The sequence below is a fragment of the Grammomys surdaster genome, unplaced genomic scaffold (genome assembly GCF_004785775.1).
Source record: "Grammomys surdaster isolate TR1022 unplaced genomic scaffold, NIH_TR_1.0 64, whole genome shotgun sequence".
In the NCBI taxonomy this organism is placed as follows: domain Eukaryota; kingdom Metazoa; phylum Chordata; class Mammalia; order Rodentia; family Muridae; genus Grammomys; species Grammomys surdaster.
In genome coordinates this window covers 17,109,544-17,136,167 of record NW_021604566.1, presented here as the reverse complement: position 1 = coordinate 17,136,167, position 26,624 = coordinate 17,109,544, and the positions used below count along the sequence as shown (strand labels likewise).

Below are 26,624 nucleotides of genomic sequence, written 5' to 3'. Positions count from 1 at the left end.
AGGAAGGAAGGAAGGAAGGAAGGAAGGAAGGAAGGAAGGAAGGAAGGAAGGAAGGAAGGAAGGGAAAAAGAACTGCAAATAGATAATATGGGTTTTTTTTTTTCCAAAAAAATTTCAACATCATTAACTCGCAGGGAAGTGCAAATGAAATTACTTTGAGATTCTACTTGAAACCAGTTAGAATGCTCACAGATCAAAAGAACAACAACAACAAAAATGTTAGCTGGGTATGTATAAAAGGAAACCTGTATGCACCACTGATGGGAGTGTAAATTTGTGTGGACCCAGTTAAAATCAAAATGGAAGATTCTCAAAAATCTAGAAAAACTTGCATATCACCTAGCTATTCCACTTCTAGGTATAAAGCCACACATAGATCTTCATATTCTACTAAAGAGCCATTTGAATATCCTATTCATTACAAGAAAAATTTTAAAATAAAATGTAATTTCTTTTATTATATATTATATATATTATTATATATAAATTAAATTACATTTTAAAAAATATATCTATATATTTATATGAATTAAATAATTCATTATGTGATTATATAATTGATTATGAAAATATATCTGTATATTTATATGAATATATGAATTGATTTTATATTTAAATATTGAGATATTAAAAATAAACTAGATAATGAAAGTAGATGCCCACAAGTTGGTGAATGAATAAGAATTGCACAGTACATATACAATGAGATGTTACTAATGCCCCTATCCCCGCCTTCGCAAGTTTAGAATTGCCACAGCCTTTCTATACTTAGAGAAGGGAGGAGATGTCAGAGGCAGCCCTGCTTACACACTGTAGGCCTAAAATCATCCATAGGCCTAAAGTCAGCAATAGGCCTGTCTGTCATACATGTATACTAACACCAAGTCTTTGGTCTCTCTCTGTGGAAAAACATTGAGACAGATGGCTATAAGCTATTGTAAACAGGCAGCTTTCATGGAAATTTACAAACCTGAGTAGTCATAGACCTTGTAAATAGGTAGCCTTGGCAGACAATACCAACTTAGATAAGGACAAGCGAGTCATAGGCAGAGTCATAGTGACTTGTCCCCTGAACAAGTCACCCAGCCGATACCCGGTTCTGAAGATATCTGTATTTCCCCTGAACTCCCACACTCCAGTGCCATTCCCTTCCCCACATCCTGCCTTTCTGTGTTTATAACCCCTGTGTGAATGAACTACGATTTGAGAAAAAATAAATTATAAAAAAAAGAAAAATAAATAAGAATTTTGCAAAAATATCAGTGGAACTGAAAAGTGTTATACCAAGTGAGGTAAGATAGGCTTCCTAATCAAATGCTGCACATTCTTTCTCCTATGTGGATCTCATAGAAGAAGAAAACTAAATACTTGTTACATGAAAATGAAAAGCTCAGCAGGTAGGGGACAGAAGTTAGCAGCATCAAAGTGCACATAAGAGACTGGGAACTGCTTTAAGCTTTGTCATAGCACAGTAGGATGACTACTGCTTAGAAGTTCCTATAACATATTTCAAGAATCCTGTTTTTAAAATAGGGAGTCCCAGCTCATCTAGAACTTATTATGTAGACAAAACTAGCTTCAAATTCACAGAGATTCATCTGCTTTTGTCTCTCTGTGCTGATATCATAGGTGTGTACCACAACATCTGATATAGTTACTGGAGAAGAATATAAATGTTTCTACTCATAATTACTGTTGTTAAGTTGGAAATACTTGTTATGAAATAACTACAAACAGTTCACATGCATTTTCACAAAGTAACCCAAGATGATGTTACTAAAAGCCATAACAAATACAAAAGTCTCCTACTGTCTCCCTATCTACCTATTCAATATAGTACTCTAAGTTTTAGCCAGAGCAATTAGACAACAAAAAAAATATCAAAGGGATACAAACTGGGAAGGAGAAAGTCAAGTTGTCACTATTTGCAGATTATATGATGGTATACATAAGTGACCATAAAAATTCTACCAGAGAGCTCCTACAGCTGATAAATAACTTCAGCAAAGTGACAGAATATAGAATTAACTCAAACAAATCAGTAGCCTTCCTATACTCAATGGATAAAAGGGATGAGAAAGGAATTAGGGAAGCAACACCCTTCACAATAGTCACAAACAATATAAAATATCTTGGTGTGACTCTAACCAAGCAAGTGAAACATTTGTATGACAAGAACTTCAGGTCTCTGAAAAAATAAACTGAGGAAGACCTCAGAAGATAGTAAGATCTCCCATGCTCATGAATTGGCAGGATTAATATAGTAAAAATGGTCATCTTACCAAAAGCAACCTACAGATTTCATGCAATCTCCATCAAAATTCTAACTCAATTCTTCACAGACTTAGAAAGAGCAATTCTCAAACTCCTTTTGAATAACAAAAAACCTAGGAAAACAAAACTTGTTCTCAACAGTAAAAGAACTTCTTGGGGAAATCACCATCCCTGACCTCAAGCTATATTATAGAGCAATAGTGATAAAAACTGGTACAAGAACAGGCAAGTAGATCAAAGGAATACAATTAAAGACTCAGAAATGATCTCACACACCTATGGTCACTGATCTCTGACAATGAAGCTAAAACTATTCAGCAGAAAAAAGACAGCATTTCAACAAATAGTGCTGGTTCAACTGGTTTTGTGCATGTAGTAGAGTGTAAATTGTTCCATACCTATCTCCTTGCCCAAAGCTCAAGTCCATGTGGACCAAGGACCTCCACATAAAACCAGATATGCTGAATCTAATAGAAGAGAAATTGGGGAAGAATCTCAAATACTTGGGCACAAGGGAAACGTCCTCAACAGAACACCAACGGCTTATGCTTTAAGAGCAACAATCGACAAATGGGACCTCATAAAATTGAAAAGCTTCTGTAAAGCAAGGGACACTATCAATAGGACAAAAAGGCAACCCACAGATGGGGAAAAGATATTTACCAACCCTACATCCAATAGAGGGCTTATATCCAAAATATACAAAGAACTCGAGAAAGTAGACTCCAGAGAACCAAATAACCCTGTTAAAAAGTGGAGTACAGAACTAAATAGAGAATTCTCAACTGAGGAATCTTGAATGGCTGAGAAACACTTAAAGAAATGTTCAACATCCTTAGTCATCAGGAAAATGCAAATCAAAATGACCCTGATATTCCCCCTTACACCAGTCAGAAAGACTAAGATCAAAAACTCAGATAATAGCAGATGCTAGCGAGGATGTGGAGAAAGAGGAACACTCCTCCATTGTTGGTGGGATTGCAACCTGATACAACCACTCTGGAAATCAGTCTGGCAGTTCCTCAGAAAATTGGACATAGCTGATGACCCAATTATACAACTCCTGGGCATATTCCCAAAAGATGCTCCAACGTATAAGAAGAACACATGCTCCATTATGTTCATAGCAGCCTTATTTATAATAGCCAGAAACTAGAAACAACCAAGATGCCTCTCAACAGAAGAATGGATACAGAAAATGTGGTACATTTACACAATGGAGTACTAAACAGTGATTAAAAACAATGAAATCATGAAATTCGTAGGCAAATGGATGGAACTAGAAAATATTATCCTGAGTTAGGTAACCCAGCCCACAAAAGAACACACATGGTATTTACTCACTAAGTGGATACTAACCCAAAAGCTCACAATGCTTATGATACAACTTACAGACCATATTGAGCACAGAAGGAAGGAAGATCAGGGGGTGGATGCTTCAGTTCTGCATTGAGGTGGGAGGGAACAGGATGACTTTGGGAGATGGAAGGAGATGGGGACAAGGGACAGAGAAAGGAGGGGTAGGAAATAAAGGTGGCATTATCAGAATCTGGAGAAGTGAGACAGATACAGAGGGTCAGGAAATTGAATAAAAATAGATAGCAGGGGTGATGAGAAACTGGGGATAGCTACTGGAGATTCCCAGACACCAGAGAAATATGAGGCTCCCAGGACCCAATGGGATTGATTTTAGCTGCAATGCACAGAGAAGGGGAAGATAGAACCTGGAGAGACCACCTCCAGTAGATAGGCATGGCCCCTGGTCAAGGGATGGGGACACTCACCAACCTCAAAGTTTTTTTAACCCAGAAATATTCCTGTCCAAATAAAGAACAGGGACAAAAAATGGAACAGACTAAAGGAAGGACCAGCCAGGAATTTGCCCCACCTGGGGATACATCATGTCTACAGACACCAAACCCAACACCGTTGCTGTGGTCAAGCGGCACTTGCAGACAGGAACCAAGTGTGGGAGTTCCTAGGGAGGTCCAACCAGCAACTGACCAGCAGAGGCAGATGCTTGGAGCCAACCATCAGGCTGAACTCAGGAAACCTGATGGGGGAGATGGCAGAAGGACTGAAGGAGCAACTCCAATGCAACTTCAGTTGCAATGGGTATTGCAGCTCCATTGGAAGAACAACATAGGCTGTCCTGACCACCCAATTCTCCCAGAGACTAGACCAAGGAGTGTACCTAAAGGGATCTTTGGCTCCAGATACACATGTAGCAATTGCCCAACAGCAATTGGACTGGAGGCCCTTGGCCCCAGGGAGGTTTGATGCCCCATAGTATGAGATGCTGTAGAGGTGGGGTGGGAGAGGGTGGGTCTGTGGGGGAGCACTCTCATATAGGCTAAAGGGAGGAGGGATGGCAGATGTGGGATGGGGGAGTGATGGAGGGGTTACTGGGAAGTGGGATATCATGGGGTAGGGGGGGGTTGGTGGAGGGGGTAACCAGGAAGTGGGATATCATTTGAGATGTGATCAAATTGAATAATTAATAATAATAATAAAAATAAAAACTCTCAATGAAATTTAAAATAATGGACAAAAGATCTCAATAATCATTTCTCTAAAGAAGACAAAAACCTGGCCAAAGCCCATGCAATAATGATCAATATAACTAATAGGGGAAATTCACACATAAATCATTTGGAGGTATTACCTCCTATTACTTCAAATGTATATTTTCTAAAAGGGAAAAGATACCAGCTGTTACTCAGGTTAATGCAGATTTAATATAGCTGTCTGGAGAGTTAGATCCAAATACCCATTACATGCAACAATATACATATTGCTAAAGGGTTTACAAATGGAAAACTATTACCCAGGCAGTAATTCTGCCCTGAGCATATACCAGAGGAGATTTAATAATTACTAGATGAATGCATTAACACTTGTATGCTTTCTGCATTATTTTTCAAATTAACCAAAATATTGAAGAAACTGTGAAATACAAAATGATTTAAAAAGCTGTGGTTCATAAACACAAGGGAATATTATTCAGCCCTATGAATGACTAAGATCCTACCATCTATCATAGCACTGATGATCGGTGGGATGACCTGAATGAAATGGGTCAGATATAGGAATATATGAGCTCCTTTGATTTTGGACTCTAGAAAAAATAGAAATGTGCAATTCAAATATACAGAAATGGAAACCTGAAGAACAGGTATGACAGTGGGAGGATCATGCAGACATAGGTCAACAGCCACAAAGAGGTAGAAACATGGGATGAGGACATGTACAAACCTGAAGAGCAACATGAAATTTCACTTGTTCTTGACTCAAAAAAAATTGACTACAGAAGTGAAGACTATGCAAATTTATTTATGTAAGTATCATTTCCTTATATATAACATATGTATATATGTTAATACATATGTCAATACATTAATATAATTCCCCATAGATTGATGTTGTAGACATTAAATCCACACATAAAAATTTTAAAAGGAAACATGCACTGTTGTTTCTTTCAAATAACCCACTTTAATTCCAACTCTAGACTGTATAAGTAATTTCAGTCTTTAAGATTCCCTGATGACTTGATGCTGTGATAGTTTTGTGTGCCACCAAGAATTTATCTATCTATGATATACAGTGATTATCAGATCCCAAGACAAATAAAATAAGTCTTTCTCCATTGGGTTTCATGTTTTTTCCTTGCTTAGACTTACTGAGTGCCTGTGCATTTTTGTATGTTGAGTTTCCCTCCTTTATCTCTTGTACTTTCACTGTTCACAGTCTCTTTGATTCATAGATTGTTTCCACAAGCTGTACCTGAGCCCAGATCCCCAGTCTTTAGAAGACATCCCATTGAGGTGCTTGTCCGTATTGCACATACCTTGAGGACCTTGCACATGATCTCACACACGGAGAAGGTTTTCTCTGCTCGAGTCCAGTCCCAGGTAGTCACCTTTAGAAGACAGGTAATAACAGATCATTTATGCTAGTAAGTGTTTCTGCTTCCCTCTGGTTCATCTGGATAATGACACTTTCATAGAATGTTTCTTTAGTCTCTCAATCAGTGATATTTCCTATAAAGTTCCTTCTATATCATTATTTATCAGCATTTGTCTTTCTCTTTTCTTTTTTTTATGTTGTTTGTAACAATTTCCATTTTTATGTCTTTAAAATAATTCTTGTGTTCTTTTAACACAAATATTAAATATGCAAGTGCTAAATAGTCAATTTTTTTTGAGTCAAGAACAAGTGAAATTTCATGTTGCTCTTCAGATTTGTACATGTCCTCATCCCATGTTTCTACCTCTTTGTGGCTATTTTCCCTTAGAAAGATAGAGAACATAGATATCAATATTGGTTTTAATTATTTAAAAAATTATTGATATTTTAAAACAACTCTAAGGTTATTAAAATTTTCTGAAGATGTCAACTTTATGCTTAAGTTAGTTCCCTTACTTATTCTAAAATATTTCATCTCTCTATGCAGAAGAAATTATTCAGGGTAGAAATACAGCAAAATATATAAACTCTTATTTTTTTCTTTTCTGGCACTATGAATTTTGTGTGGACATAAACATTAAAAATAGTAATGATTTAGATTTAATTCTCAGATCATTTATACTATTAAACCTGTCAGTGAGCAGCCTGGTATCTTGTGTTGGTAGTCAATAAATATTTGTTGGGTGTTAATTCTCTGTAAGGTACATGTTTCCAAAGCAAGGCTTTCAAGAAAATAAATGTGCACGTATATTGAGTGTACATACAAGACACAATAGAATATATTACATAGAGATTAGGTTCCAGAAGAGCTACACAGTTAGAAATTCATATATTGAAGTGTGATAGCTATAGCTGAACTTAAATATTCCCGCAGACACATTTATTGTTTGGTTGCTCCTGGTCTGTTATATTTTGGGACATGGCAGAACATTTAGAAGGTGGGCTATAATTTAAGAAAGTTTAGATCATTAGGGACATGGACTTGCATGGAGTATTAATATCTGAAGTCATTCTATTTTCTCTGTCATCTCACTGTCATAAGGTAAGGTTCTTCCACTGGTGTCTACACCAGGCATCATGCACTATGCTGCTGTAAGCCATACAACACAGTTATGTGGCCATGGACTGAATACTCTGACACTGTGTGACAAGATAAACTTTGTTTTTCTTTAAGGTGATCTAGCTACATAACTTTTACAGTAGGGGAAAATTAATGTATTCGTGTATTTCCCAGAAAATAGTTCTCTTTTCCCTAAGAATAATAAAATTTCATTTAAACTTCTGTGGGATTTGTATGTTTTCTGTTGCTTTGTTGTGTTATAGTAGTGTTTTTGGAAACAGCATCTCACTTTTTATACCTTGCTAGCCTCAAACACCTTCTCTTCTCTCCTCAATCTCCCATACTCAGATACTACAGGCATGTACCATCACACTTGCCTTTCATTTAGACTTTATCAACATAGAATTTGACTTAATATACGTAGAATTAATATTGACTGATTATTCTGAAGTTTTATTATTACATGTTAATAATAATTTAAATATAAGTTGAAAGCTTAATGTTAATAATAAAATGCGCCAAAGAAAAACTAAGGCCTCGGGCTGGAGAGATGGCTCAGTGATTAAGAGCACTGACTGCTCTTCCAAAGGTCCTGAGTTCAATTCCCAGCAACCACATGGTATCTCACAGCCACCTGTAATGGGATTCAATATCCTCTTCTGGTGTGTCTGAAGACAGCTACAATGTACACATAAATAAAATAAAAAGTAAAAAAAAAAAAACTAAGGCCTCTCAAAGGGTCCACAGATACAAAAGGAATGAAATATTAATTAATATAGAATAAATGTTTAAATATCTTACTCTAAGTATCATTTCTTTATTTTTTCATCAAATATATGAAATTCCTTGATATAACTTTGAAGACATTTCTTAAATCTTTACCAATGTCTTCATGAAAATTTTAGCAACAATATTGTGGTTTGCTCATTTATCAGGTTCTTAAGAAAACAAAAACTAACATCTTCAAAGCTTTATATTTGGCAAAACATTAACAATTTACTAAATGTCCTGTAACTTATTTTCAAAGTGCATTAGTAATTAGGTGTTGCTCAGGTGATATGAGCCTGCTATCAGCAGATCAAGGAGCACAAACATTTGGCTATAAACACTTACTGGAGGTGACAGGAACCTGTAAAGACAGGAGCCCCTCAGGGCAAGAAACACAGGTGTGTACACACGATCCTGGAGGGATTCCTGCTCCCGGGTTTCACACCAGCCCATGTAGACTATCTGCAAGGAAAGTAAGTGCTGTTAACTGCCAAACTACACTTTACGTATTGTAGTCCATTTCTGTGTCTTGTGCTCATATAATTTCATAAAAAATATTTGATTTATAGCAAATTCTACTAAATCATCCTCCCTGTTAGTAGAGGATAGAAACTACTCAGAGGAGTTTGTCTCCATAACATGGTCAAATGCTGCCTTATGATATTTGGCATGAGCTACTTTCTAACTCCTTCTCTCTTTTTCTGCTCTTAAAAGTACTTACTTACAATAGACTATTCAACTCTTGTTTTCCCAACTAGCTATATTCATTATGCCTTAATGTTCTCATAACACAAAACATGAAATGAGCATTGTAAGCCCTTTCCTGATAGTTTATCCACTAGAATGAAGCACATCACTCTGGGATTCACAAGATAGAATGATGCACTGACCTCAGGTGGGAAAGTATATGCTATCAATTTTTATAATTAAAAAAGTTGAGGTTCAAAATTTTTTTTAAAAATCAAGGTTCATTTTTACACATCAAGTTGCAATGACTGATCATTGAAAGTCTGGGTCTTGTTGACCGAGAGAAATTAGTTTCTACGGGAAAGCACAGTTCTGTAAAGAGAATCTCTTGAGCAATGTATGGAAGCTTCATCTGCCAATAAAAGGTCTATGAGCTTAGTCAGAAAAGAGGGAGGTGGAAATTCTGGTACAGAAAGGGGACTTTGAGATAGTCAAGTTGGAGAAAGAGAATTGCCCTGAACTCCAGAAAAGGTTGCATCAACCTAACAAAAGTTAACTAACCATGTGCAAAACATAGAATACTTTAAACCAGTTAAATAAAGCTGTAAGCTAGTCAGGAGATAAGCAAGGCATTTGGGCTAAGAAATTATTCATAGGTAAGTAATTTATCTCAGAATCATTATTTTGGAGAACAAAGAAGCCAAATGGAAAACCTGAATACTACATTTGGCATATCATACATGGGGCATAAAATCCATGCTTAGAAAACTGCTAGGTGAGAGACAGGGTAGTTTCGCCTTTCTTCACGCTCCACCATTTAATTGCTATGAGACTCAACACACACAAATGTTGGTTGAATGCTACAGTTTTGATATTTGATTCACAATTCATTGATTCCATATGGGAAGACCCTTCTTACATCATCAGCTTTACTTTTTGATTTCTGATTTTCAGACATTGATTCATCAATCACATGGATGGTTTTCTATAACACCTTCTATGACCAATAAAATATGAAACACGTGAGGAAGTTCAGCTGGGCTTAGTGTCCGTTACAACTCTCCCAAGATATAATGATGAGAGTAGTAGAGTGTACAGTACAGCTGTCATGCTCATCCACCTGCTAACACCAAATTCCCAGTTCATTGCAGAAGATGAGGTCCTTCTCACATCCACACCTGGATTTAAGGTGGTCTGTAAACAGCATACTCTTGTAACAGTTGAAGAATAACAACATAAGAACCTTCGCAAAGAATTTCCATTTACACCCAGTGACATTGTCTTTCCATTGCATCATTTTTACTGTGTAATTATCTGTATTATACATTATCTTAGTTTATATTATAATAACACTTTTGCATTTATGAAGTCTCTGATTTAACAACTTTAGGAATTGTGATTTACATATCCTCTCTAGAGTATTGATGTATGTTTTGAAGTTTACATTATAATTGGACTCTTCATAGACTTTTCAGTTGTTAATGAAATCATAATAAATCTAGATACAATAAATATTTGGATTTATTTTTATATAGTCAATTATAATTAAGAAAATGATATCAAACATTGAAAATAATAAAGTCACTCTCCTCATAAAAACATTTAATTATGTATATATTTACACACACATACACACAGAGCACACAGAGTCATGCACACATATTAAAACAAGCTACAGTCCTCTGAAAAGAAGGATCTTCAGTCATGAAAATGGCCAAGGATACTGTCCTGAGAGCAAGTTTGTAGTGCATGTCTTTTCTTAGTTAGTGATTGATGTGGAAGGGTCCAGCCTACTATGGATGGCACCACCTTTGTGCAGTTGTTCATGGGTGGTATAAGAAAACAAACTAAGCAAGCAATGAAGAGCTAGCTAGGAAGCAGTGTTCCCCATGATCTTTGGCAGTTGTTGCCTCTGGGTGCATTCAGTTCCCATTTGACATTCCTCAGATATGGACTGTGACCTGAGAGTTGCCAGCTGAAGTGAATGCTTTCCTCCCTAAGTTGCTTTTGCTCATGTTATTCTATCATAGCAATGAAACTCTAATTGTGAAATTAGTACCACAATCATGTGGTATGGCTATATCCTCATAAAAGTGTTTTTATGAGGACAGTAACTTTATTATTTTCAATGTTTGATATCATTTTCTTAATTATAATTGACTATATAAAAATTAACCTGAATAATATAATTGATCTGAATATATTTTATGTAGTACTGTAAAAGAACTTTGGAACTTTGGGATAGAAAAGCTATTGAGTGTTTTGAGCTTAGTCAGCTGTTATAGGAACAAAGAAGTCAAACCTGAGAATGGTCAGACAATGGAAACTCCACTTGTGAAGTTGCAGAGGGAAATTGGAGAGTTCCATGAAGACTATAAGACTATTCAGTATTTTGAATTGACTCTGGATAGGTGGAGTAGAAGACTTGGCTGTGATTAACAAGACTCCAGCGTGATCGAGGCAATATCTTCTTGAGAGATTTTCTTCAGGGTTAGTGTAGTGTAGCTATGGTCCAGAGATGGCAAGTGTGGTACTTGATTCTGGCATCCAAACTTGGTAATGGGTAAAAAATTTCCAGATATTACTAGTTGTGAACACTTGAAAGGGCCACAGAAAGCAGTAGAAACTTAGCATCTTGTCCAAGGAAGGACATTAGTGAAGAAGAGGTCACAGTTGAGACAGAAAACTCTCAATTCATAGAAAGAAGTTGAGGCTTGACACCATGTAGTAGGCCCAGAATCCTTGAAGAAAGGCTATTGGTGATAGTACAGCTCAGTTGCATGGGAGACCGTAGCATTTTAGAGATGCTAGTACCATGGAATGACTGCAAAAGACAACAGAAGCTGTGGAGTGGAGCCTGTCAGCGAGAAAAGATACGTGTGCAGAGTCAGAGAAATGTTTCAGGACCCTCAGGACCCTGATAAAAATGAGTGGGCTCTAGATGTCAAGCATTGAGACTTTATACTTTTGGATTTTAGTTTTGCTTTGATTTGGGTGTGACCATGCCCTGCCTAGTGCCTCCTGTAGTAAGAAGTTATGTCCTTATTTTTTATTTCACAGGAACCCATTGAAAAAAGATTTGGGAATTTTATAAGACTTCAGAATTTACAAATTCTGAAGACATTTTAGAGGATTTAGAAATTTTAGACAGGCTTTGAACTTTGAAAAGGACTTGGATATTTTAAAGATATTTCAAAGTGTTTGAACATTTAAAGACTGTAGGACTTTGAAAAGTTGAATTGTTTTGTATTGTGATATTAATATGAGAGATTGGGAATGAACAAGAAAGTCAAGGGTATATATTAAGAGTAATGTGTTTCTGTCAAGTTTAAAAAGGATGGATTTTCCTGATTAGTTTTTTTTTTCAATTTGACATAAGTTATTTGAGAAGAGGGAGTCATGATTGAGGAAATGATCCTGCCAGATCGGCTTGTGAATATACCTGTGGGGGACTTCCCTGATTAATGACTGGTGTGGAAGCATCCAGCCCACTCTGGGTGATAGTTCCTCTAGGCAAATATTCTTGGATATCATAGGAAAACTGCCTGAGCAGGTTATGGGGAGATAGCTAGTAAATAGTATCTTCAGGTTCCTGCCTTGGATTCCTGCCCTGACTACTTTAGATGACAAAATGTGATGAGCAATTTTAAGAGGAAATAACGCCTTTTTCCCCTAGAGCTGTTTTTAGTCATGCATTTTATCATGTTAATAGAAATCTTAACTAAGGTTTATAAGTACGCAAACTAGTTTAGTTATATTAGAGTAATTACATTACAATAAAAGAAGGATATGATCAGGTTCTATGTTTGGAAATTTTATAATAAATGATTCAGAAAAGACACCAACCTAGTTGTTTTAGAAGACTGGAAAATATACTGGCTTTAAGTCCTAGGTATTTATCAAATATTAGGTATAAATAGAGAATCCCCAGACTTATGGACATTTACACCTATGTAACATATAAATCTAAACATGGGTTTTATTTTGTCATATTTTATTAACAACATCAGGGCAGAGACTAAATTTCTGCAGTCATGCTTACAAGTAGAGGGCAAAACCTCTACTTTAGCAACAATTCTGGAGCAGAAGGATCAGGCTCATGTGTGAAATGGGTCCAAACAGAAGTTAGGGAGACGGGGCAGAAAAAGTCAGACTGCAAATAGAGTTGGTCCTACATGGTAGTTCGTTTCATAATGGCACCTTCATTCCCATACACTTTCATGTCCATTTTCCTATGGCTTCACAAACATAAATAAGTATATTTTAAAATATTATGAATTCATCTGGATGAAAGAGAACAAAAAAGATAATAGAACACAAAGTTTAGAAGCTGATTAAGTAAAAACTTCTAGAGTGATGATCAAAGCCATGAATACAGGTAGAAAATAAAGCAGATAAGAATATAGAGAATGTCACAATGAGAAATTAAGCCCTTAAAATCTAATACCCAAGCACAAGGAAATAAACAGAGCTGAGACACAAAGAAATTATCACACCCAAAGAGATTCTCAAATATGCATAAAGAGGCCAGTCTACTAAGAACTATAATTCAACAGAGGTTCTTCATCACATGGCCAAGAAGCAGGAAAAAAGTTGTTACTTTTTTGTAGTGCTAAAGCTGAAAGACAGGGACAATAAATGCTAGGCAAGTGTTCTAACAGTAAACTCTTATAACCCACATTTTTACTTTTAAAGAAACAAAAATTAGATTCATAACTGACTTGTAAATGGAAACAAGACAGGATATTATATGTCATAAACATCAATGTATAGAACAGAAAATCCCAGTAACCTGCAGTTCTATATGTATGAATTATCATTTAAGATGAAACTTGGGTGTTTACATCACACATATTATGAGTGGCACATCAGTCTTGGAGAAGCCAGCACAGCAGTATCCAGAGAAAAGAAGGGAGACAAACCCAAGAATATTAGGAAATGCCCCAGAGAAAAAGAGTAAAACAAACTCAATGACAAGTAAGGTGTTAAATGATAAAAAAAAAAGATTGTGTTTTTGCTACTAATGTCCACAAAATTGCAACCTTGAAATGAAAAGAGCAGTTTGGTGGCAATAGTCCAGTCTTACAGTCTGCTGTAAAGTGACATCATCAGTATCCAGGACAGTCAAATCAACACTCTGAAAGCCCTACCAAACTGGTAAGTAAAGACTCCATCTCTGGCACAATTCACTCTATTTTTTCCATTTTTAGAAGGTCATGTCATTTATTTAAATTGTACTTATACCTATAACATTTTCTATAATAGAAAATGAGACAATAATGAAACTATGAGTATAAGTTCATTTCAGATAATATTAAAGTCAATTAGGTCATAGAAACAGTATGCATCTTATGAGAAAATTTCTCAAAAAATTAGCAAGCTGATTAGGAGCAGTGATTACACAATGTTTGCTTTAATGAAGGTAACTGATTTTCAATATATGCCTCTCTATTATTTGTTTAGCTTCCAGAATATGTCCTCTTTATACATGTGACAAAGAAAATATGAGGAAACAAAATCAAGTACCACATAGCTCTGTGACAGTAAGTATTGCTTTCATAGGACCCCCAAACACTCTGGTAATATCTCAAACTGCTTTAATCTCTAACCAGTAAAGTGAAAGTGCAAAATACCAAAGTAAACAGAAAAAAATCCTCAAATATTCAGCAATGCTAGTCAACACTAAAGGACAGAGACAGAGAGAGACAAAGAGAGAGACAGAGTAGGGGGGACACAGCGAGAGGGCAGAGACAAAGACACAGAGAGGAAACAAGTAGTTTGGAAAGAGTAAGTGCATAGAAGAGGTACAGTGTTCCCAGCCTAAGCTGTGACCCTGCTGGCTTGAATAAGAACCTTCACACTGCATTAAATGAGCAATAAATAAATAAAACAAAAGACAAATAGAAACCTTTGTCTTGCATATGGAGCACGTCTAAACCATAGGGTACATAAGTTATACTAACAAGAGGAACTGGAACACTAAGACAAATACAAATACAGTCCAAAAGAAAAACCGCCATAGTGTTGCTCACATTAGAACACCATACAGAGCAAAAAGCACTACTAGAAGAAGAGAGAATTATTCTGTGAGATTGCAGGATCACAGGCCCAATATGAGAAAGTTAGGAAGTACAGACAGATGTTAATAAAACATTATATAAATCTGTAATACATATTTTTTAAAAGAAAAACTTATTCTAATTTTAATATTCTGATCATTAATATTAAGATCAAAAATACCTTCATTCTAAAGACCCCACAATACACTAGAAGAATATAAAATGCAATATTTAGAAAATTAATTTTGAATTTAAAATGGACTATAATGGAATATCAGAAAAGATGAAGGAAAATTTTGAAAAATAAATAATTCTGTAATATTAAGACACTTCAATCTGTTATTTAAAACTGGAGAAAAATGTGAGGATAGGTTAAATATGTCTTCAACTTCTAATCATTGGAAAAACTAAACTGAGTACTTGCAAAACATTTCAGAGAATAGAATAAAGAAATGAACAATCCTCAGGTCAATTTACAGGGTCATTATGACCTAAGAAACTGAGCTTTCAAGGTTACTTAGTATGAGATGAACATTTTTTCTGAATCATACTGTTTAAAATATATTTTCTGTTTTATTTAAAAATGTTTTCATGTATTTTGATCATGTGTGCCTCTACCCCTACTCCTCCTAGATCCTACTGCTCATCCAACTTAATGTTGTCTCTGTTTCTTCTTTCTGTCTCTTGAGAGAGAGGGAGAAAGAGAGACAGACAGACAGACAGACAGATAGACAGAGAGACAGAGACAGAGAACAATAAGGCAAAAAGCCTAAACAAAACAAAAATTCAATATAGAAACAAAATATAACATGGAGTTTGGAGTTTGTTTGGTATTAGTTAACTCCTAGCTATGGGACATGAACTATAGCATTATTGATATACTCAGTGACACTACGTTTGGAAAAAAAATCTTACATTTTCCAGTAGCTTCTTAGGGTTGGAATTTGCATGTATTTCCCTTTTCATCACTGGGAATTTTGTTTGGCTTGAATCTGTATAGGTTTTCTTCTTGTTTGTTGTCAGTTTCCTTGGGTTCATATAGGTTCCGTGGGCCTTATTATGTGTGGAAGAAACTATTTCCTTGGGATCAATCATCACATTTGGCTTTTACAATATTTCCTCCTCTTCTTCTACATAGATTCCTGAGCCTTGAGAGGAATGGTTTGATAAAGACACCCGCTTAGCATTGAGGGATCCAAAGTCTCTCTCTCTCTCTCTCTCTCTCTCTCTCTCTCTCTCTCTCTCTCTTTCTCTCCACATTGTACATTTGTGGGTCTCTAATTCCCATCTACTTCAGGAAAGAATTTCTCTGGCTACGGTAAAGTTTGGTATAAGAGACGGCAACTTACAGTATTATTTGTACAACTGGAGAAGTCCAGGGACAGACTCAAAAAAGGTTAAACTTGTTCTTTAGTAGATGGATGTTATTTACAGAAGGCTGACATTCCCAATTGTTATATTTTATTTAGTGATGCCTGGAACTGTCATTCCAAAGAAGAATAACAGCACAAGGTGAGAGAAAAATATACACCAATCTACGGGTATACACCATTAAGAGTAATTTTATTTCTGAGTTCCCGTAGCAGAGTTACAGTAGAATGTTTTCCATGAGGCACAAGATTTATCTAGTCTCAGGTTCTGGGCCACTTCAGCAGTGTCATTTCATGGGTGAGTTTTAAATTCAATCAAAAAATTTTGGTTACTTCTATAACATTTGTGCCAATGTTGTATTTGTATGTCTTGCAAGGTTGGTCTTTTTTAATGCGATATTTGTTTTTTTGTGTGTGTGTCTGAGTTATCATACCCTGGATGAATGTTTATACTATCATCCATTTACCTACAAATACTATAATTTCATTTTTCTTAACAGCTGATTAATGTTCTGTCTCTATAACATATTTTTCAAATTTATTCATTGATTGATAAATATCTAAGCTACTTTCACCTTCTGGCTATTATGGAATAGTACAGCAATGAAAATGGATGAGTAAGTATCTCTTTAATAATATATGAGTTACTTGGACATATATCATGGAGCAGTATAGCTGTATCATGAAGTAGATCATGCTTCATATTCCTGAAGATTACCCACTCACAGTTTCATAGTGACTGTACTAGTCTGCACTTCCACGAAAGTAAATGTTTCCCTTTCTCTGCATCCTCACAAGCATGTGCTGTCTTATTTTAAGTTAATCTTGTCTATTCTGACTAATGAAATCTCAAAGTAATTTGAAATATGCATTTCCCTGAAGGCTGCTGAATATTATCCATAAATGCATTGAATATTTCTTTACGTATTTCTCAAATATCTGTCTTTTATTATTTGAGAATTGTTTAGTTCTGTGCCTCATTTTTATTTGGATTAATTATTTTTTAGTTCTTCATATATTCTAGATAATAATGATGGCTTTCATTGCATGCAGGACCTTTTCAGTTTCTTGAAGTCCCACTTATTTATTGCTGTTTTTAGTGGCTGTGCTATTGGTGTCAAGCTCAGAAAGTCCTTTTATTTGACAACGAGTTCAACCCTATTTGCTTACTTTCTCTTTTACAATGTTAAAATGTTATTTTGATATCTTTTATTCATTTTCAGTTGAGTTTTGAGAAGGGTGACAGAAGTGCATCTATTTTCATTCTTCTACATTCAGCCAACTAGTTTGACCATTTGTTGAAGATGCTGTCTTTTCTCCAGTGTATATTAACAGCTCCTTTTAGAAAATCAGGTGTGTGGAAATGTCTCTTGGTCTTCAATTCTATATCTGCTTTTATTCCAACACCATGTTGTTTTGTTACTATAGGTCTGTAATACAGCTTGAAATCTAGGGTGATAAAATTCCCAGCAGTTCTTTATTTTTCAGGATTGTTTTAGCTATCCTGCTTTGTGTGTTTGTGGTTTGTGTGTGTGTGTGTGTGTGTTTTATGAAGTACTTTGTTGGAATTTTCATGGGGACTGCATTGATTCTGTATATTGCTTCTGGTTGTTTTTAACAATGATTTCAGTTATAATAGGCAAATTTATGGCCCTAAGAGCCTACATGGAACACTGGAAATATCTAATATTAGTAACTAAATGACACACTTGAACTCTAAGAAAGAAGAACTAATACCAAAAAGCATAGATTAGTAGAAATAATATAATATAGGACTGAAATTAATGAAGTAGAAAACAACTCAAAAACTAATAAAAATATTCAACCAAATAATCAGTTGGTTCTTTGAGAAAAATCAGCAACATTGACAAACCTTTAGCCAAATTAACCATAAGTTTGAAAGAAAATATTTAAATTACTTTTTATTGGGTATTTTATTTATTTACATTTCAGATGCCATTCCTTTTTCCGATTTCCCCACCCTAGAAACTCCTTAACCCATCCCCCCTCCTCCTTCGTGCTTTTATACCATTTTAATTACATGCAAGTATTAAGATCAGTACTAGGTTCTGGAACTAGCAATACAATAGATGCAAATAGTTAAGGAACAGCAAGACAATAAACACAAATAGTCAAAGAATAAGCAAGGCAATAAACAAAATTTCTTGAATACTCCTGTGATCACTGTTTCTAAGGGCTTATCAGGATGACTAGAATATCTGAGCCTACTTCCCTGTCCTAGCCCAAGTCATTTTCTTGTCTGAAGCCTACTTCCTTGTTCTCACCTAAAATTTAGATTCCTGTCTGAAATTACTTCTTTGTTTTTGCCTAATATTTAGATTCCTGCCTAAGATTACTTCCTTGTTCTAGCCTAAGATTTAAACGCCTACCTGAAATTATTTCTTTGTTCTAGAATAATGTCGGGTTCCTGCCTGAAGCCCATTTCCTTGTCCTTGGCCAATGTCATATTCTTGCCAAGCAACTCCAAAAGCTCTCCCCCCTTTATTATTTCAGAACAAGACTGAGCTTGTCTTAGGTCATTCTGACAAGAATGCCTTCCTTACCCATCATGAAAATTTGCATTATCAAAAGCAGTGCACTTCTGTCTTAAGATCTATGCAGAATCTTACCCATCCTTACCTTCAAGTCTGTTAATTGAATAACTTTGTCTGGGTGGGGGGGCTCCATTTTCAGGTTCAAGTCATATATTTTGGCTGCTAACATATTGATGCTGTTAAAGATAAGCTTTAACATGATGGACAGGAATAAAAGTAATCCCAGGGCAAAAAGGGCTAGCATCATCAAGCTATATATGCCATTCTTGAAGCTTGACTAAAATAGAAATACTGACCTCAGGCCATGGGTAATTTTTTCAGCAGTGTCTGCCACATCAATGCTCAGCAGAGCAGAATTCTTTAAATTCATAAGCTCACTATGAAATGAGATGGCTCAGTGGTTAAGAAAATCAACTGCTTTTCAGGTGGTCATGAGTTCAAATCCCAGCAACCACATGGTGGCTCACAACTATCCATTTTGAGATCTGATGCCCTCATACGGGTCTCTGAAGACAGCTACAGTGTGTACTTTGGCCCAGAACAAGCGGGCCCAGAGCAAGAGGGAGGAGAAAAGGGGAACAAAAAAAATGTGTATTGAAATTACTAAAGTCGGAGATAAAAGGGGAGACTAGAGGAATTTAGAGTAATAAGGGCATAGTGTAAATATCTTTATTTAACAAACTGGAAGACCTAAAAGAAATAGATGAATTTATTGATGTATACAACCTATCAAAATTATATAAAAGCAAAGTAATTGTAGAGACCCATAAAATCTAGTGAAATAGAAACAACAATTAAAGGTCTCACAACTGAAAAAACATTCTAGAGCCAGGACAGAATTCTACCAGATCTTTAAAGAACTAATGTCAATGCTCTTCAAATTATTCTCAAAATTCAAGAAACATTTTTAAATTCTTTTCTTCAAAGTTATCGCTACCCTAACACCAAACAAGAAAAAGACTCAATATAAAAGAAAATTATGAACATAGGAGCTATAAACCTCAATAACATACTTCTAAACCAAATTTCTCAAAAACTTATCAAAAAGATTATTCACCATGATCAAGTTGGTTTCATCCCAGAAATGCAGAGATGGTTCTACATTTGTAAATCAATAAACAAAATCTATCACATATAAAGACTAAAAAATAAGAACCTCATGAAATATCCTTTACATAAAGTCTAAATCTATTCATGAGACCAATCCCTGATAGCTAAGAATATCAATGTTTACCTGGTATCATAATAGTAAAAGTTAAAATTCCATTATGACCTTAAAGCATAAAGTTACTTTCTAGAAATATTCAACACATATTTATGTAGAATTGAAAAAAATTTTATTTCACATAAAGATATTAGTATTAAAATATAATTCTCTTTATGATGAATTGCTGTATACATTGAGATTCATAGAAATTTAGGTATTTTCTTTAAAGAAAACTAAAATTATATTTTTATTAGTAAGATGAATTTGGAAATAGACTATATTGATTCCAAACAAATAATTACAATTTGCATATAAAGGGATTAATATGTCTTGAATGAAATTGTAAATTAAAATAAATTATATATTGAGTACCTAAGCAATGCTAGAAAACTAAAAACATGATATCAATCAATTAATGATAGGAATTAAAAAATCTAAACACAAAAAGTATAAAAGAAGCACAATGAGGAACAGTATTAAGGAGTTAATTCTGAGACAGTCTGAATGTTCGGAGCCTGGAAAATATGCAACCAAAATGGACACAAAAATGATATTTAGAGTACCTCTTATTCAATGAGAGAATGATATATGGTTCTCTCCTGTGACAACACTTGTTATACAGGAGCACAGCAGAAGGTCTTATCTCAGAAAGGAGAATATAGAACAAGCTAAGAGAGCCGTATTTCCAGCACAATAATGCATTCATGTTAAACAGCCAATCTTCATAGACAAAAACATCACCATGATATGAGTAACTATTCGTTCTGAAGATAGTTCTCTCTCTTATATTATTCTCTTCTTCCTTACAAAGATCACACTGTCACTCCATTTTTGTTACACTGAGGGTCATATTTACACACACACACACACTTGTGCAGAGCACATAAAACATGGCTGACTAGTTAAATTATTAAAAAAGTGAAAGCACTGTCTGTTTCAACACCTTCTTGTTAAAGACATTACATTTCTAACAACCAAGGTGATTTCTGTACCTTTCAGTCTTCCCTAGTCACATGTGACTTGCTGTCTTCTTGAAGCCATTACATTGATAATTTGTCTAATAACAGTTTTGATTTTTAACGCTCCTTTTCTTTTTGACAAAAATACATTTTAAATTACTATAGTTAACTTTAATTAATTCATGAATATATTGCCATAACTTTAATTCTTTCAACTAACACATTCCATGAACTCATTCATGTTGTTCCATATAACTATGACTTAAGTTTCCTGCTTGCTACATACTCTTAAATCACAAATATTAGTGTATACACACATCGTATCTGTACTAGTGGATGTACTCTTTCTTAATAGTTTCATACAAGGGTGAGTAGCCAGGACTACTCATAAAGCTGTTACAAACTCTCATGTGTATGGGCCCCAGTGCCTCTACATCCCTATGAGAATAAATTTATATAACATAAATGAAGTCTTAAACTCTTCCTTCTAATTTCTTTTACATTATCATAATACCTCACCAATATTTGATACTGTGTCTTTGTAGCTGCTGTGGGAAATAGACACAAAAATCCATCTACCTCAAGACACAGCTCTACTACTTTTGTATATGTATACAAAAGATGCTCAATACTATAAATACATTTTTCTCAATTATGTTCACAGAAGCTTCATTCATAATAGCCAGAAATTGAAAACAACCTAGATGTCAATCAACCAAAAAAATGAATAAAAAAATAGTGGGGGCTGGAAAGATGGCTCAGTAGTTAAGAGCACCATCTGCTCTTTCAGAGATCCTCAGTTCAATTTCCAGCAATTGAACCCATAACTGTCTACAATGTGACCTAATGTCCTCTTCTGTCATGTAGAGCACATGCAGATAGAGTGTTCATATACATAAAACAAATAAATAAACCTTGAAAAGAAAAAGAAAAGATGTAGTATATTTATACAATGGAGTATTTCTCAGTTGCAGATAAAAAACAAAAAGACTTCATGAAATTTTCAGACAAATAACAGAATTATAAAAATTCTGCCAATCCAGAAAAACAAAGATGATATGTCCTCACTTATACATGAATATTGCCTCGATATTATTTTTTTAATTTTTTAAAAAATTAAAAGAAAAATTACACTACAATCCACAGACCTGAGAGAATAAGTAACAAGGAGAAATTTAAAAGAAAGCAATGTGTCTTCCTGGGAAGGGAAACTAGCATAGATTTTAGGGATGAATTGGAGTCATGTGGAGACTGGAACAGGAGGAATGACATTGAGAAGAAGGGATGGAGGGAGAGAATACAGGGAGTGATAGCTGGAGTAGGGGGACATTTAGTGGGTGATGTGGAAACATACTGCTGTGGAAACTTCCTGGAACCTATGAGAGTGACCTAGCAAGGATTCCTAGAAATGGAAAAAAAGGAACCTGAGCTGGCTATCATCAGTAACTTGGCAAGACACCCAGTGGTGGAACCTGGACACCAAGCCTGACACAAAACCTTCGTTCCACACCTGTCCTGCCTGCAAGATGTGCTAGGGTAATGGTGACTCAGAGTTTATAAAAGTGACCAATCTAACTTGAGGCCAAGCCATGAAAGGAAACCTACATCCAACAATATCTAGAAGATGGCCAGGAACTGGAAAACTGGAAACTAGATTATTCTCAGGCATAGAGTACAACCAAACATGCTGACAAAATAATAATAATGATAATAATAATAATAACAATAGTAATAACAAGCTAATGAAATGATTCCTAATGATACTCTGCTATATTCATAGATTGGTACCTAGCACAATTAGCATCAGAGAGGCTTCATCTAGTAGCTCATGGGAGTAGATGCAGAAACCTACACCAAACATTAAGCAGAGCTTGGAGCACCCTGTAGAAGACAGGGAGGAAGAATTGTAAGAGCAAGAGGGTTCAAGGACACCAGGAGGACACAATTCACAGAATCAACTAAGCAGAGCTCATAGGGGCTCACAGAGACTGAAGTAACAATTTGGGAGCCTGCATGGGTCTGCACTAGATCTTTTGGCATCTAAGCATGAATAGAAAGGATTAAAGACTCTTAAGACTGTCCTTTGCATGTGCTGTGTCTTTAGACCTCAATGATTTGCTGCAAGCTAAAGTACTGACAAGGTATACTTTCATTTTAGGAGTGTCCATACTGGATGAAATTGTTCTGAGTGTGGTATAGATGTGGAGAGTAAACTGAGCAATATGCTGTAGCTTGCTGCCTGTTGTGTGACTTTTCATGAGGAGACATAACAAATACATCTAGTCACCTAAGATAAGGAGTCTCTGAAAGATGAACGTATGAATACCACCAAAATCCAATTTGGTGAACCAATTATGTTTATTGGAGTTATTTATAGGAATATGGATGAGAGTTACTTGCAGAAGCAAAACTGACTCTATGATAAAACTGTGTCACCAAAGCCACTCCAGTATGGGTGGCAGCTCATAAAATCTGGGAACCTGGAATATATTGCACAACCTTCAGGAAGATTAACAGGTTCTGAGTGTTCTTTCCAAGTGGTTCAACTGGCCTACATCTCTTTTAGGAGCTCAGCTTGTTTGAGCTTAGCAAAACTAGTTTAGTTTCCGAGGTTTTTTTGCAGTTCAGTTTGTCTTAGAATCCTCACTGAGAGTGACGTACAGCTGTCTTACTATTGATACAGTCTTGAGCAAGGGGGCAAGTTGCAGGATATTTGATTATACTGTGAATCCAGAGATTGTATATAGGAAAAACTTGTCTCTAGCATGGTATGGTTCAGCCCTAGCACACACATTTAACCCAAGAATTTTGAAGCATATTTGATCATACTGTGACAAAAACTTGTTTTGTTTTATTTTTTCCAGTATGGAAGGTGTGACTCAGTCCTAGCACACACTTTTAATCTGAGAGCTGTTTATTATAAACAAGGCTGAATAAAGGCAACCATAGATCAAAAGGCTGAGAAAGCAACTAGGGAGTGAACGCCAGAAAAAAAAAAAAAACATAGAGAGTTTGAGGAAGTCAGGAGGAGAGATAAAGACAAAGAGGAACTAGAAAGGAGGGACATTAAGTTTGGAAGGGTTTATAAGACAGTGTGGAGAAGGAGAACTATTTTTCTTTTTTTCTCTCTGGGATATCAGTCAGCTGGAAGAAGGTCAGCTAGGTACTTTCTCTGCCTCTCTGAGTTAGCAGGCTTTCACCACAGCATCTGGGTCCTGACTCTTCATGTGGTAAAATCAAATCTTTGGGATTTTGTTATAAAAACAACAGGGCCACCTAGTAAATATAGTCAGTTTCAGGGACTTCCTGAAGCTATTTTGAGTTATTTCCTTTCTGTCTCCAGGAGCTTCCCTGAAGAAAGGGATGTTGCAATCACAGAATAAACTAATTTACAATAATCCACCCCTTCCTCCAGCTCTTGCATCCTTTTTGATTTCAGTTTCACAATGATCTCTAAGGCTTGGTGAGAATGAATATAGACATCCACCTATGGCTAATAGTTAGGCCATCATAATACAGTGACAGTCACTTGTTCTAAGGAGTTTCACCAATGGGTTATGAGTTGAGTCAGACAATAGTTATCTATGGGCATAAACAAAAATGTATGGAAGGCATTTTGGCAGGCCTATCACAGATATCTAGTAAATCAATAGAAGTTGCTTCCCTTTTGGGATCCTCCTCAGCCATAGATGTTTGTCCTTGCTTATTTATACTAGATGAGAACTTCCTCTTGTGGAGCAGGCCTTAACTTCTACTGGAAGGCTGTTGGTTTTGCACATGATAACTGAGCCATTATTGCATATGAAGCCTGGCTACTCCTCATCAGCAGCTTTCATGGCTCCCTCTGTCACTATGGAAACCAACTAACAGGCTTGGAATTTCAAATTCAGTCACAGTTTAATTTCTCCATGCTCTTCAGTCAAAGAATCCAGCGTCTTCTTCAGCAATCAGGTCTCATCATGTAGTTCTAGCACATCACTAACGGGTAGAAATAGACTTTATAGCTTTTGGAGTATCAGGGGCTTCCTTTGACAACAACTCAGAGGAAGATAGCCTATCCCTAGCACTGGCATTTTCAGTCAAAAACCTTAATTTCTTTGTGAATCTCCTTTCTACTCATTTAGAAAACTAACTTTTTTATTTAGGTTCTTTAGCTGTTGTTTTAACAACCCATTTTTCTTTCAATTGGCATAGCTCTGTGGGGTTATAAATATTATTGCACCCACTTGTCTCCAGTCCAGTTCTGTGCATCAATTTGGTGAAATGGCTACCTTTGTCACTATTGATCCTTCATTGACACTCACGCATAGCACTTACTTGGGTGAGACCCTTAATGGTAGTTTCACCTGTTGCTGCCATAGACAGATGTGCTTGTAAGAGACCTGCAGCAGTGTACACACAGTTGAGGGCATATATGCATCCCCCACTGAAAGGCATAGGCCCTCTATGAAGTCTACCTGCCAATTTCTGACAAGACAGGTTGATTTCTGTATGTGTCCAAACAGAGCACATTTGTCAAGGCGGTAATCAGGGAAATATCTTACATGTCTGACTAGCATGCAAAATGTTACAATATTTCATAGAACTGCCAGTGGTTTTTGTTATTTTACAATGTTTATTGCCCCCCAGTTTGAATGTAATGGAGTTCAGAGACTCATAAGAAGTGGGACTATTTGAAAGTATTAGAATATAAGGCCTTCTTGGAGTAGGTGTGGCCTTGATGGGTGAAGTGAGTCACCAGGGGTTGGGCATTGGGGTTTCCAATGCTCAAGCCAGGCCAAGTATCTCTTCATAATCTTCTCTGCTAATCTGGAGGTAGAATTTTTAGCTATTCCTCCAGTACCATGTCTGCCTGCATACTACATGCCACCACCACAATGATAATAAACTACAACTCTAAAACTGTAAGCTGTCCCAAATTAAATGTATCCTTTTTTAAGAGTTGCTGTGGTCATGGTGTCTCTTCATAGAATTTTTATTGATTAAGATATTCCCCTATGACTACACTTTATATGGAATCTATGAACCACTTTCAAGTATACCTTTAGAGAAATGTCCTATAGGTTGGTGACAGCATCTGCTTTCTGATTTCCAGTGGATAATTAGCAGGATGCCACAGGTGGTCTAATTCCCATTGAAATTTCTAGATGTTTCTTTCCACATATATTGATGCTATAGTGGTCATCCCAGCATCTATCAGTCCTCCTTTTCCCACTGAATGATATGTAAATTAAGATCTTTAAATATAGCCCCAATCTGTCTACAGACTGTCATGGGTCAAGTCTCATGAGTTACTATATACTGCTCTTAATTCATTCCATTGGCTATTTTTTCTTGTCTCTTTTCCAGTTACATGACTTCCCTATTCTTTATAGTTCCACAGATAGCCATTATTGTTTGATATAGCTATAGTTCTTCCAGTACTCTTTCTGGCTTAGCTGTTGGTCCAATCACTGAGAGATGCTCAGTGGCTTTAAAGAACACTGGCCATAAGACAATCAACATGTCATGGGTGATAAGGCTTGCATACACAGTGTCATCTCTGTAGAGCCTGATTGTGTGCCACATGTAAAAGAGATTTGGCCAGAAGGCCTTCAGTCTAGCCCTGTATTTGATAAGGTATATTTAGTCACTGGAGTAGAAACAAGTTATTGATTCTACCTTTTGCAATATACATATACATATACATATACATATACATATACATATACATATA

At 35.8% G+C, this 26,624-nt stretch overlaps 1 protein-coding gene across 2 annotated transcripts in view; it reads right to left on the bottom strand.

The window, feature by feature from the left end:
* Positions 1–26,624, bottom strand: part of Sntg1 (syntrophin gamma 1) — a 303,666-nt gene that overhangs the window by 73,120 nt on the left and 203,922 nt on the right. For both annotated transcript variants that reach the window (XM_028769474.1, XM_028769465.1), the window contains 2 exons: positions 8,417–8,533; positions 6,125–6,196 (listed from right to left, as the gene is read on the bottom strand). In XM_028769474.1, coding sequence (XP_028625307.1) covers positions 6,125–6,196; positions 8,417–8,533 — 189 coding nt within the window. The remainder of the gene's footprint in view (positions 1–6,124; positions 6,197–8,416; positions 8,534–26,624) is intronic.